Source organism: Sapajus apella, unplaced genomic scaffold (assembly GCF_009761245.1).
Source record: "Sapajus apella isolate SASKATOON/1434 unplaced genomic scaffold, GSC_monkey_1.0 scaffold12, whole genome shotgun sequence".
Taxonomy (NCBI): domain Eukaryota; kingdom Metazoa; phylum Chordata; class Mammalia; order Primates; family Cebidae; genus Sapajus; species Sapajus apella.
In genome coordinates, this window is record NW_022436952.1 from 37,521,123 (window position 1) to 37,535,025 (window position 13,903).

General features: G+C 41.6%; 1 protein-coding gene and 1 long non-coding RNA gene across 5 annotated transcripts in view; one reads left to right on the forward strand and one right to left on the reverse strand.

Annotated features, from left to right (window-relative positions):
• The window catches only part of SSH2 (slingshot protein phosphatase 2), a 291,139-nt gene that overhangs the window by 262,814 nt on the left and 14,422 nt on the right, over positions 1-13,903 (forward strand). For all 4 annotated transcript variants that reach the window (XM_032279320.1, XM_032279317.1, XM_032279318.1 and 1 more), the window contains 3 exons: positions 89-135; positions 4,690-4,836; positions 9,635-9,835. In XM_032279320.1, the coding sequence (XP_032135211.1) occupies positions 89-135; positions 4,690-4,836; positions 9,635-9,835 (395 nt within the window). The remainder of the gene's footprint in view (positions 1-88; positions 136-4,689; positions 4,837-9,634; positions 9,836-13,903) is intronic.
• LOC116552586 overlaps positions 11,550-13,903 on the reverse strand; it is an 8,481-nt gene continuing 6,127 nt past the window's right edge. The window contains exon 3 of the long non-coding RNA XR_004269457.1: positions 11,550-12,633. This is a non-coding gene — a long non-coding RNA (uncharacterized LOC116552586). The remainder of the gene's footprint in view (positions 12,634-13,903) is intronic.

Here is a 13,903-nt window from a genome sequence, read left to right on the forward strand (position 1 = left end):
AAAGTTCCGCTCTTTCCCTCACTCATTTCCAAGTATTGTATTTGGTTGTTTTCTAATACTCCTTAACCTTGTCTTTTTGGCTCCATAGGGCTCGGAATGGAATGCCTCCAACTTAGAGGACTTACAGAACCGAGGGTAAGCACACAAAGTATTTACTGACACCCCTATGTGACAGAAGTCCCTGTTTTATCTTTATATTTTCACATCAAGGAGGTATCAATGGGTAACTTTAATCTTAAGAGTTGCTTCTGACTGATTCTAATCAGATGTAATCTAAGAAAAATAAAAACAGCTATTCTCCCTCTGTTTCATTCCCCCACCTCCCAAGAAATATCAGCTGCTTTAATTGAAAGACTTTGAAAAACAAATGTGCAAAACTTTGGTGATGTTTAAAATCAAATTTTTACTTTTATGCGAGAATACATAGAATTGCATATGTTGGACTCACAGAGCTGTTCATTCAACATTTATTGAGCATCTTCTTTGGGATAAAGAGCCAGGTGCTAGGGATCCACAGATAAATTAAGACTCGTCCCTATCCTGTATAGTAAGCTGCTTCAAGACTCTGTAGGTTATGGATGTGAACTGGACAAGCTTCTGAAATTGAAGAGGACCTACCTTATATTAAGAAAATTGTCCCTAAGCAGCATGGTTATTAAGTTTGATTGTAGCAATCGAGACTGCAGTGAACATTCAGCAAGTAAAAAGCTACCATTCTTCCTTTATCTAATGCCTACTAAGTTTCTCATTGAAATTTATTCACTTTAGGAAGTCAGATGATCCCAATAAGAAAAGAGAAAATCAGATCTGAAATTTGCCATGCTAACTCTTCATAGTGGAAAGAGATATGACCAGCTGGGACTCAGAGGTAGTGATGGTTGCTGGCTGCCTGTTTTCTCAGCCATAAGCCTTCTAGTTATCTTTATCATGAGTGGATAAGTATACCCAACTTCTTCCCCACATGAAAGGTATTTCATAACTGGCAAAATGAACTTGGAACAGGACTTAACACAAATGATTGTTATACAAAGAATTCCAGGAAGGGAATCTGGTTGCTTAATTTAAGATTTGAAGTTAAATAAAACTTGGAAAATTTAAATTAATAAGAATTGAGTCTAGAGTTCTTGAAGGCAGACACTGTATCTTAGTCTTGTTTATAGCCTACCATTTACCTAGCTCAGAGTTGTGTAACAAGAGGGTGCTAAGTAAATGTGAATGAATGATAGGTACATTCACACATATATGAGAACTGTGACTTGCCTAATGGCAGATAAGGAGAGAAAATGGATTAGTAGACTGTGTTGGGAATTCAGAGACCTCAGTTCTAATCCTGTGTCTACCATTTGCCTTATTTGCAAGTGCTCCTGAAGCTAAGGACCCCCTAATTCAACAAGATTAATAATATTGCATCTGCTTTATATACAGGAGTCTCGTTAAGATTTCCTTAGGAGTGGGACAATGTTTTTTTTTACAAACTTTCCAAGTCATCAAGCTTTAAAAATTCTGTAATTCTGGCCATGTGTAGTGGCTCACACCTGTAATCCCAGCACTTTTAGGAGGCTGAGGCAGGTGGATCACTTGAGGTCAGGAATTCAAGACCAGCCTGGCCAACATAGTGAAACCTCATCTCTACTAAAAATACAAAAAATTAGCTGGGCATGATGGTGGGCACCTGTAATCCCAGCTACTCGTGAGGCTAAGGCAGGAGAATTGCTTGAATCGGGGAAGCCAAGGTTGTAGTGAGGTGAGATCATGCTACTGCACTCCAGCCTGGGCAACAGAGCGAGACTCTGGAAAAAAAAAAAAAAAAAAAAAAAAATCTGTAATTCTGGGAAACCTAGATACAGTGTTTAGTATGAAATCTGAGATTTGGTATAGTAGTGTTTGCCAAAAGCATTGGAATCATGTCTTATATACATATGAATTTAGAACATAATCTCTGCTGGAGATGAGACCCATCATCTCATTTGCTTCTTAGAAGGCTAAATTATAAAATGCAACTAACTATATCTAGTTGTCTTTAAAAACAGTGTGGTCAAATTTCCAGATAGCCACTTAAATCTTGTTTCTTAAATTCAGTGATTGTTAAACTTTAATATGTAAAGAATTACAGTTCAGGGATCTGAACACAAAACCATCTGTATTACCCCATGTAGATAACTTATGTGATTTTTAAGGGTAATTTTGACATTAAGGCCATTTCCATGCAATTTACGGACTTTAGAACCTAACCCAAAGTAAAATGTTACTCTATATAGAGTCATTTGGTGCCGAGATGGCAAAAAATTTCAAGGAGTTTCAGTTCCAATTGCTAGTGACTGCTTACAGCTCTATAATGAAAAGGATTGGGAGGCTGTGTCCTGCCTCTAGAAAGATAGTGCCATAATTCATTACTGAGGTATGGGATTAGAGGTGGGAGAGTGTTCATTTTTATTTTCAATAAAATGAGGAGGTTGAGCATGGTGGCTCACACCTGTAATCCCAGCACTTTGGGAGGCCAAGGCGGGCAGATCATGAGGTCAGAAGTTTGAGACCAGCCTGGCCAACATGATGAAACCCCGTCTTTACTAAAAACACAAAAATTAGCCAGGAGTGGTGGCACATACCTGTAATCTCAGGTACTCAGGAGGTTGAAGCAGGAGAATTGCTTGAACCCAGGAGGCAGAGGTTGCAATGAGCCAAGATCTTGCCATTGTACTCCAGCTCTAGGCTGCAGAGCAAGACGCCATCTCAGAAAAATAAATAAATAAGCAATATAATAAAATAAGGAAAGTGCGTTGCCTGCCTTTTTTCCTTTTTTTTTTTTTTCTTCCTGTCACCCAGGCTGGAGTGTTACCTTTTTTCCTAGCAGTTTTATTCAAATATAATTTACATACCATATGATTCACCCATTTTAAATGTACAGTTTGTTGGTTTTTAGTATATTCATAAAGCTGTGCGACCCATCACCACAATCAGTTTAGAACATTTTTTCAACCCAGAAAGAAAGCCTGTACCCTTCAGGAGTCACCTCCATTTTCTTTCTTACCTCTGCGCCAACAATTCCTAGAAATCACTAATGTTCGTCAGCTAACAAAGAGCCACTCTTTGGCTAGTTTGAATAATGCTGGTTGTGACCATTTGTGTACAAGTTTTTGGGTGGGCACATGTTTTTATTTCTCTTGGATTTACTCTTTGGAAAGGAATTGCTGGGTCCTGTGGTAATTTTGTGTTTAACTGTAGGGAAACTGCTGTACTGTTTTCCATAGCAGTTGCACCGTTTTACATTTCTACCATCAGCTTGCTTTTTTTTTTTTTCTTTTTGAGACCGAGTTTTGTTCTTGTTGCCCAGACTGGAGTGCAACGGTGTGATCTCGGCTCACCACAACCTCCACCTCCCAGGTTCAAGTGATTCTCCTGCCTCAGCCACCCAAGTAGCCGGGATTACAGACATGTGCCACTACGCCCAGCTAATTTTGTATTTTTAGTAGGGCTGAGGTTTCACCATGTGACCAGGCTGGTCTCGAACTTCTCACCTTAGATGATTCGTCCACTCAGCGTCCCAAAGTGCTGGGATTACAGGTGTGAGCCACTGCGCCCAGCTGAGCTTGCTTTCTAAGTTTAAAAAAAAAAAAAAATTTTTTTTTTTTTTGTAGTAATGGGCTTTGATGCCAAGTTAAAACAGATTCAATTCATGTCTGAGAAAATTTTTGGCCACTTGACCTTAACCACAGATTTGGTTAGCTATGGCTGCATTCTTTTTCTATATTCATTTCATCAATTTCAGAGTTTGTGTTTATAGAACTTCACATTTGTTCAGAGAAGGAAGCAGCATCTCAGAGAGAAATGAGTGAGTCCATGTTGTATTGTTGGAGTAAACTTAGACATCCAGCTATGTCTAAGTCCACACAGCATTAAGAAAAGATAGCATGGCCGGGCGCAGTGGCTCAAGCCTGTAATCCCAGCACTTTGGGAGGCCGAGGCGGGTGGATCATGAGGTCAAGAGATCGAGACCATCCTGGTCAACGTGGTGAAACCCCGTTTCTACTAAAAATACAAAAAATTAGCTGGGCATGGTGGCGCATGCCTGTAGTCCCAGCTGCTCAGGAGGCTGAGGCAGGAGAATTGCCTGAACCCAGGAGGCGGAGGTTGCGGTGAGCCGAGATCGCACCATTGCACTCCAGCCTGGGTAACAAGAGCGAAACTCCGTCTCAAAAAAAAAAAAAAAAAAAAAAATAGGAAGAAATTGTTGTTCGTTCGCTGTTTTTTTTCTTGGGGTCCATGTCAGTAGTGTGATTTTATACAGATGACTTTCAGATAATAAATTATATTGCTGATAATTTTAATAACAGAGAAAGTGTCTGATTATAGCCGCAAATTGATTCTTTGGAGTAAAACGAGAGTATATTTTCAGAAGATTATCAAAGGTGAGATTGCATAACTACATACACTGAAAACAGAATTTAGATATTGAACATAGTGGATAACTTTTTGCTTAATAACTCCCTGATGCCCAGGTATGCCCAGGAACCCTGTTGTATAATTTCTCTAATAAATAAATATAACCTCTTAGTTTTTTAGCTTTCTTTATTATTTTTGTATTTAATTTCAACCTATGGAGTAAACAAGTTTTAAGTAAGGAAAAACAGTGCTTCGAATTGGATTTAGCCTGAGTAGTAGAGTATATATTCTCCCTTGATTTCCTTGCAGGGTACGGTATATCTTGAATGTCACTCGAGAGATAGATAACTTCTTCCCAGGAGTCTTTGAGTATCATAACATTCGGGTATATGATGAAGAGGCAACGGATCTTCTGGCTTACTGGAATGACACTTACAAATTCATCTCTAAAGCAAAGTGAGTAATAGTCCTGCACAATGTTGTGAACCCTGTTCCTCTTGCCCCGCACGTGGCTGGGTCCTGAGGGCTACAGACAACTTACTGATGTTACTCAGGAAAAAGGAACTAAAGAAAGGAGGAGACTGAAATCTTCTTAATCCTAGGCAAAAGACCAGTGACTCACTTTAAGTAAAGCAAGCCCCTGGGAGGAAGTAACCTCATGTTGGCTATTTTCATTGAGCACAGAATTAAAGAAAATAGACTTAGACTGCAGCAAAAGATGCAGAAATGAGAGAAGGAAGAAATTCTGAATTAAGCTCGTAAGTTGCCAGTGGGGGGATTTAAAAGTCACATCGTAGAAATTATTCCAGATGGATTGAATACTGGTCCTCCCCATTGAAGACAAGGAGACAAACTTTGGAATTCTTTTCCTCTTCTCTTTGTTTGTATGATACTCTAAATGACGAAATTTTTCTGTGGCCCTTCTGTTGATGTCTTCCTTAAATTAGTTGGCTCTTTTAGTGCAACTATTTTGTATTAACTTAGTGTTTCGTATTAATGTCAACACTGCTTTTTTTTTTTTAAGCCCTTGGGGATTTCCTTACCAATCCTATTTATTCCTTTACTAGAGAGAACCACAAATGAGCTTGTTTGCCACATCTCTCTTCAAGTAGGACTATGTTCAAACCATCCCTGGCAGATGAGAAGTGCTTTTGTATTTAAAGTTCTTCAAAAATAATTCCACACTTCTCTTAAGGACCATGGTCAGGAAATTCTTCCTCTTAGTTTCTCTAAATCCTCATATTCTAGCTTTGAGCCTATTCCTTTAGTCTCCAGGAAGTACCTAAAAGAGTGTTTTATATTTTTGAATTCTGTTAATTACTCGCAGTAGTAATACCATTCATGCATGCTCACTATTCTCATGTAGTATTTTCGAAGATCTAGAGGGGCAGATCTTGTCATCCTCCTGTACAGATGAGAACAGACTATAGAGCTGACATTCAGAGAGGTCAAAGAAGTGGTGAAGATAAAACTTGAACAAAGATCTTGCTGAGGTGGGAGGATCACTTGAGTCTGGAAGTTCAAGACCAGCCTGAGCAACATAGCAAGACTCCTATCTCTACCCCCCAAAAAAAAATTTTTTTTAATTAGCCAGGCACAGTGGTGCATGTCTGTGATCCCAACTACTTGGAAGGCTGAGGGAGGTGGGAGGATCTCTTGAGCCCGTGAGATTAAGGCTGCAGTGAGCTGTGGTCAAACCACCGCACTTGAGCCTGGATTTAGGAAAAAAAGAAAAAAAAAGTCTCATTTCAGAATCTGTGGGTACTGGAATAGTCTAGGTCTATAAGGAAAAGGTACTAGAAGGCTAGGCCCCAGCCCGCATGAAAAGAAAGGCTAATTTTACTTGGGATTAGGGAGAGACATATGGGGACACCCAGGGCACAACTGGGGGCACTCACTCTCAGGTTTCTCCAAGCATAAGTCGGCACCTAGGAGTGAGTATCTCTTCAAATGCTCCTATGTCTCATCCTAATCGGTACCCAGTTGTTGTTTTTGTTTGTTTGTTTTTTGTTTTTTTGATACAGAATCTGGCTCTATCAACCAGACAAGAGTGCAATGACATGATATCAGCTTACCACAGCCTCCACCTCCTGGGTTCAAGTGATTCTCCTGCCTCAGCCTCCTGAGTAGCTGGGGATTACAGGAATGTGCTACCATGACCAGCTGATTTTTGTGAGTTTAGCCATGTTGGTCAGGCTGGTCTTGAACTCCTGAGCTCAAAAGATCTGCCTGCCTCAGCCTCCCAACCAAACTGTTGGGATTACAGGCATGAGCCACTGTGCCCAGCCCAAGACCCTGATTTTTTTTTTTTTTTTTTTTTTGAGACAGAGTCTCACTCTGTTCCCAGGCTGGAGCGCTGTGGTGTGGTCTTGGCTCATTGCAACCTCCACCTCCTGGGTCAAGCAATTCTCCTGCCTCAGCCTCTTGAGTAGCTAGGATTACAGGAACTCACTACCAAGACCAGCTGATTTTTGTTGGTTTTGCCATGTTGGTCAGGCTGGTCTTGAACGCCTGAGCTCAAATGATCTGCCTGCCTCAGCCTCCCAAACTGCTGAGATTATAGGCGTGAGCCACCACGCCCAACCAAAGACCCTGATTTTTCTTTTTTTTTTTTTTCTTTTTTTTTTTTTTGAGACAGAGTCTTGCTCTGGAGTACTGTGGCACAGTCTTGGCTCACTGCAACCTCTGCCTCCTGGGTTCAAGCAATTCTTCTGCCTCAGTCTCCAAGTAGCTGGGACTAACTACAGGCACCCACTACCACGCATGACAATTTTTATATTTTTAGTAGAGACAGGCTTTCACCACATTGGCCAGGCTGGTCTCAAACTCCTGACCTTGTAATCTGCCCGCCTTGGCCTCCCAAAGTGCTAGGATTACAGGCGTGAGCCACTGTGCCCAACCAAGACCCTGATTCTTAAAGTGACACCAGGCTTAATCTGGACAGTCCAGCATGGGTAGGGGCACTGAAAGGTGGAATTGGGTTAGGGGATAACTGACTTCAGATCCTTCATTACATGAGTTAGAAGCCATACGCCAGTGATCCTAGCTACTTAGAAGGCTAAAGGAGGTGGGAGTATCAACCAAAAAAGCCTAGTTGAAAATATGCCAAAGAGATGTCTTCAAGGAAGTGGATTTCATAATTGAATTTTACTTGTGGTTGTCCAGGTTTGAGCACCTTGCATGCTGCAGGCATAGGCCTGAAACTTGATACATTAAGATTGTCAGAGCTTGATGGGAAAATGTAGAGCACATGTCTAAACTTCCTTCTGAGACACTGCCTTAGCTTCCTAATTGTAGTTTAAATGTAAACCCTAGGGTGCCATAAGCAAACAAATATTTCCTAGTCATTTGGGCTAAACTACACACAGAGACACATACCCCAACTAATGTTAGGACACCCAAATTTTGTATTTAACTCACAAGTGGGAGGTTAATCTTACCTTCCCTTTGAGACTTTCCATTATTCCAGCCCATTCTCTGCATTCCTGTAGCTTACCTGGCTAACTCATTTTGGCACTTAACCTCATACTTCCTTGCATTTATACTGAAGTCTTTCATATGTCTCTTTCTCCAGAAGCAGGACTATAAGCTTCTGAAAGGAAGCTTATCTACCATCATAATAGTGAGTGAGTGAATGAATAGATTTCTCTTGTTATGCTGACATGTACATTTTTTGGTTTATTGGAATAAACACTGGAGAAAGATTCCAGAGCCTGTGTATGCTAGGATAAGGGTAACACTTCTTATTTCCAGATTTTTTAATGTCGTTCCTACTTTAAGCACCTGGTAGACCTAATCAGCAGATCCACAGGTTTATTTATACATTTAGCCAATATTTAATATTTGAAAGTTTACTATGTGCCAGACACTGTGTTGTTAGCATAATTAGCATACTAAATAATGTTCATATTCCAGAGTAAGCTCCAGCATGTTAAGCCTCAGGGGTTTTGTTTGTTAGTATAGCTTTAGGTCGTTTTGTTTTCTCCTTCTTCCACCTAATTAAAAAAAAGAAAAAAACCCACAGTTTTCCTTCTTTCCTCCCTCATCACTGAGAAAGCCATGTGGTACACCACATGCCCCTATTCAGCTTCTCAGTGGTAGAGCCTGTCCCTAGACCTAGGTTGCATGTCGGTGAAAAGTACTATCCAGTGCTACATCTGAGTAGAGAAGAAGGTTAGTTTCATTTGGTTTGTGCTTTTTTCCAAGGAAGGACAGAACCCTTACCGGAACTTAAACTGGAAACAACTCATAACATTTGAATCAATTAGTTCACTCACAGCCACACCTGTAACTCAAGAGAGTGTCAGCCATGAAACATGCCCCTGGGGCTGTGAGGGAACTGGCCTCCACCACACAAAATGGGCTCCAGTCTAAATTTAAAATGCTCTCTCTCCACCCTGTGACCAATTGTCATTCCATATTGAATTTTTTCCTTTTTTTCTTTTTTTTTTTTTCTGAGACAGAGTCTTACTCTGTTGCCCAGGCTGGAGTGTAGTGGCGCAATCTCAGCTCACTATAACTTCAGCCTCCTGGGTTCAATCAATTCTCTGTCTCAGCCTCCTGAGTAGCTGAAATTACAGGCACCTGCCACCATGCCCAGCTAATTTTTTTGTATTTTTGGTAGAGACAGGGTTTCACCAACTTGGCAAGGTTGGTCTTAAACTCCTGACTTCATGATCCACCTGCCTCAATCTCCCAAAGTGCTAGGATTGCAGGTGTGAGCCATTGCACCTGGCCTGCCCAGCTAATTTTTGTATTTTTAGTAGAGATGGGGTTTTGCCATGTTGCCCAGGCTGTTCTCAAACTCCCAACCTCAAGTGATTCACCCACCTGAGCCTCCCAAAGTGCTGGGATTACAGGCGTGAACCACTGTGCCTGGCCCCATACTGAATTTTAACTGTATGTTTCTCCCACTGAATCCTACCCGTTAGGATAAAAGCCATATGTCACTTTGTATCGCAGCACTTTGCACCTTGTCTTACACTTATTATAAATACCTGGTAAATGTTTGCTGAATGGATTAAAGAAATATATTATTAACATTGAATATTGTTTAAGAAGACACTAGAGCTGCCTCCCCTACCCTACCCACATATTTGATTATAGCTGTATGGGAGTGTACCAAAGTGGAGAGACTGCATAGCAAGAAAATGGAAGGACAGGACAGGATACTTGGAAAAATCTAGAACCCAGCTTTTAAAATATCCCCACTGTTGTGTCTTCCTCTGTTCTTTACCTCAATCCCTCAAACAAGGAAACATGGATCTAAATGCCTTGTGCACTGCAAAATGGGGGTGAGTCGCTCAGCCTCCACGGTGATTGCCTATGCAATGAAGGAATATGGCTGGAATCTGGACCGAGCCTATGACTACGTGAAAGAAAGACGAACAGTGACCAAGCCCAACCCCAGCTTCATGAGACAACTGGAAGAGTATCAGGGAATCTTGCTAGCAAGGTGAGTCCTTACGTGACTTTCTCCGATTCTCCCTCCTTTTAGGTTCTCTAAAGCAAGATGAAGTGTCCTCCTCTGCAGCTAGTTCTCAAGCTGATTTAGATGACATATTTTTTCAAAAAAGACTTATTTCTCTATCAATCAAGTTTTCGAAAAATAAGTAAGCATTTAAGATTCGCATGGGCTGTGTGGGCACAGTGGCTCATGCCTGTAATCCCAGCATTTTGGGAGGCCGAGGAGGGTGGATCATTTGAGGTCTGGAGTTCAAGACCAGCCTGCCAACATGGTGAAACCCCACCTCTACTTAAAATACCAAAATTAGCCAGACATGGTGTTGTACGCCTGTAATCCCAGCTACTTGGGAGACTGAGGCAGGAGAATCGCTTGAACCCGGGAGGCAGAGGTTACAGTGAGCCAAGATCGCACCACTGTACTCCAGCCTAGATGGTAAGAGTGTAACTCCGTCTCAAAAAAAAAAAGATTTACATGGGCACGCTGCCAGTGGGATACCCCTGTCCGACAAGGAGCAATACCAAAAAAGTTTTTTAAAAGCATAAAAAGGTCGGGCATGGTGGCTTAATCCTGTAATCCCACTCTGGGAGGCCAAGGCGGGCGGATCTCGAGGTCAGGAAATTGAGACCATCCTGGCCAACGTGGTGAAACCCCGTTTCTACTAAAAATACAAACATTAGCTGGACATGGTGGCATGTGCCTTTAATCCCAGCTACTCAGGAGGCTGAGGCAGGAGAATAGCTTGAACCAGGGAGTTGGAGGTTGCAGTGAGCTGAGATCATGCCACTGCACTCCAGCCTGGCAACAAAGCGAGACTCTTATCTAAAAAAGAGAGAGAGAGATTCGTATGGAGGATTAAGTATTTAATCTTTCAGGTTGATATAATAAAATTAAAGGATGAAAATACTAAATATTTATACCACTTTTCAACATCTTATAAGACTAGATTCAGCTGCCATGTAAAAAAAAAAAAAAAAAAAAATTGGTACCAGTGACTCCCATGGTAATGCTAGGGTTAGCTGAAATTCTTGGACATTTTTTCAGCTAGTTCTCTTTCAAGCTAGTTCCCTTTCAAGCTGGAGTGAAGTGTCACAGTCTCGGCTCACTGCAACCTTTGGCCCACTCTTTTAAAAAAATATAAAAGTACTGTCTGCTAATTTGGGTATTTTTTTTTCCTCAGTGCTTTGTTTTACTGAGCCTTGTCCAGTAATTTTGATCATGTGACAAATCAGCAGAATAGGGATTTGTATAACCCCATTGAGGTATGAAAGCACTTCCTAAAAACAATTCTTATTTAAAGACTCTTTTGGTCAGGCATAGTGGGTCATGCCTGTAATCCCAGCACTTTGGGATGCCAAGGTGGGTAGATAACAAGGTCAAGAGTTTGAGATCAGCCTGGCCAATATGGTGAGACCCCATCTCTACTAAAAATACAAAAATTAGCCAGGCGTGAGGGCGGGTGTCTGTAGTCTCAGCTACTTGAGAGGCTGAGGCAGGAGAATTGCTTGAACCCGGGAGGCAGAGGGTGCAGTGAGCAAAGATTGTGCCTCAGCACTCCAGCCTGGAAGCCTGGGTGACACAGCAAGACTCCGTGTCAAAAAATATATATATTTTAAACCAATTATATATGCTTTGCAAAAATGCAAAAAATTACAAAGGGAAAGAAATAGTTTATGAGCTCAGTATACGCAGACAGCAATTGACATTACCTGTTTCCCAAGGTTTTATTCTGTCACATATTTTGGTGGTTATTTTCTTCACAAAAATTGTTCTGTAGTCTACCTCCCCACTCAGTACTAGGTCTTGAATGTCTTCCTGAATTGGTAAAAACCAGCTGTTTTCAATAATAATTTGGTAATTGGGGATAAAATGAGTAATTAATTTCACTACATTATTATCCCTTTGGTGGTTAAAGCCACCTTCAGCAGCTCTTGGGAACAATCATCAGATGTTAAGTGATTTTTGGATCAGTTTTCTGAGATGCCACATGCTGAAATTCTGTGGATTTCTAGATTTTGCTTTGTTTTTTCCATATAGGTATGTTCTAGGTGGTTTTGTTAGGGTGAAGGCACAGCTGTCTAGAAGCAGTTGGGCTGGTACCAGTGTTTGACTCCAGTGAGTCTTGTGATTTGGTCTTGACTCTTGAATCTGGACTGTATTTCCCCTGAACAAAATGTTACATAGCCTTCCAGCCTATCCAGGCAGAGGGACCACCCTCCCACCCCCGAAGTATTGTGAACATGTGGCCACAGCATAGCATTATGATTTCCACTAAAAAAACCCTCCCATTTACTCAACATTTGGCGTGATTTCATCTCACTCATTCTCTTAGGAGGTTGGGAGGATACTGAAGCGTCCTGTGTTTAAAAGAATTTGTAGGTCATTGGGGCCAGATTTTGATGGCATTTTTAGATTAGATCAGAAGGTAGGATGTAGCAGTTCTTTTTGGCACAAGAAAGAGGTATCTGAGCGTTCAGCAAGAAATAAATATATATTCCCAGACACACATGACAGATGTTGGGCAATGTCCTCACGTGACCCACTGAGAGGAAGGATACTATGTGTCCTGCCAATTTGAGTATTTATTCTGGAATCCCAGGCTACTGCAAGCTGTTGGGTTGGATTTTTTTAGTGTGTGTGGTTTTCCTTAGTTGTTGAAGGAATTTCAGAAAAATCTTAGATGTCAAGAAGGGTAGTGTAAACCCAAAATCACCTTTTCTTCCTTTTCCTTTACTTTTTTTGTTCCATCTCAGCTTCCTAGGCTTGATTCATGGAGGAAGGGACAAGCCCTGGGGAGAGAAAACCACGGAATTTGAGTCAGTAGATCTGGTTTCCATTCCTGGTTCACCCCCTTGCTGCACCCCTGAGAAGTTACTTTACATTTCTAGTCCTTAACTGACCCCATCTATAAAATGAAAATCAAGAGATCCACCTCACATTTTATGTGAATAAAAATATGTATGAACGTTCATTATGTATTACTGAGAGTTATTCAGATATGATTCTCATCTTCCTCCAAGGCTACCCAGAAGACATGTATATGTGCCATTTATTTCCTCTTCCATGACATCACTTATTGCCTCCTGCCACCCACAGACATATTCCATTCAAAACTGGAATGGGGCTGGGCACAGTGGCTCATGCCTGTAATCCCAGAACTTTGGGAGGCCGAGGTGGGCAGATCACGAGGTCAGGGGTTTGAGACCAACCTGGCCAACATGGTGAAACCCCGTCTCTACTAAAGATACACAAAATTAGCTGGGCATGGTGGCGCATGCCTGTAATCCCAGCTACTCTGGAGACTGGGGCAGGAGAATTGCTTGAACCCAGGAGGCAGACAGAGGTTGCAGTGAGCCAAGATCACACCATTGCACTCCAGCCTGGGCAACAGAGTAAGACTCCATCTGAAGGAAAAAAAATAATAATAAATAATAGAAAGTGTTCCCAAAATTTCCTGTATTATGGTGTTTTCTGGGTTTTAAGTACTGTCTAGTGCTAGGGATATCACTTAGGCTGCTTTCGACTGCAAGTAATCAAATAGTCAGTCAGGATCTCAGCAAGAAACAGCAGACTCAGATTAGGATTATTTGAGGAGGGTTTTTTTAATTTTTATTTTTATTTATTTATTTATTTTTGAGATGCAGTCTCACTGTGTTGCCCAGGCTAGAGTACAGTGGTGTGATGTTGGCTTACTGCAACCTCTGTCTCCTGGGTTCGAGGTATTCTCTTGCCTTAGCCTTCCTGGGTAGCTGGGATTACAGGCGCACACCACCATGCCCGGCTAATTTTTGTATTTTTAGTAGAGACGAGGTTTCACCATGTTAGTCAGGCTGGTCTCTAACTCCTAACCTCGTGATCCACCCGCTTCAGGCTCCCAAAGTGCTGAGAGTACAGGCATGAGCCACCATGCACAGCCTGTTTTATTTTTTGAAACAGAGTCTATCTTTGTTGACAGGCTGGAGTGCAGTGGCATGATCTCAGCTCACTGCAACCTCCGTTTCCTGGGTTCAAGCGATTCTCCTACCTCAGCCTCCTGAGTAGCTGAGACTACAGGCGTGC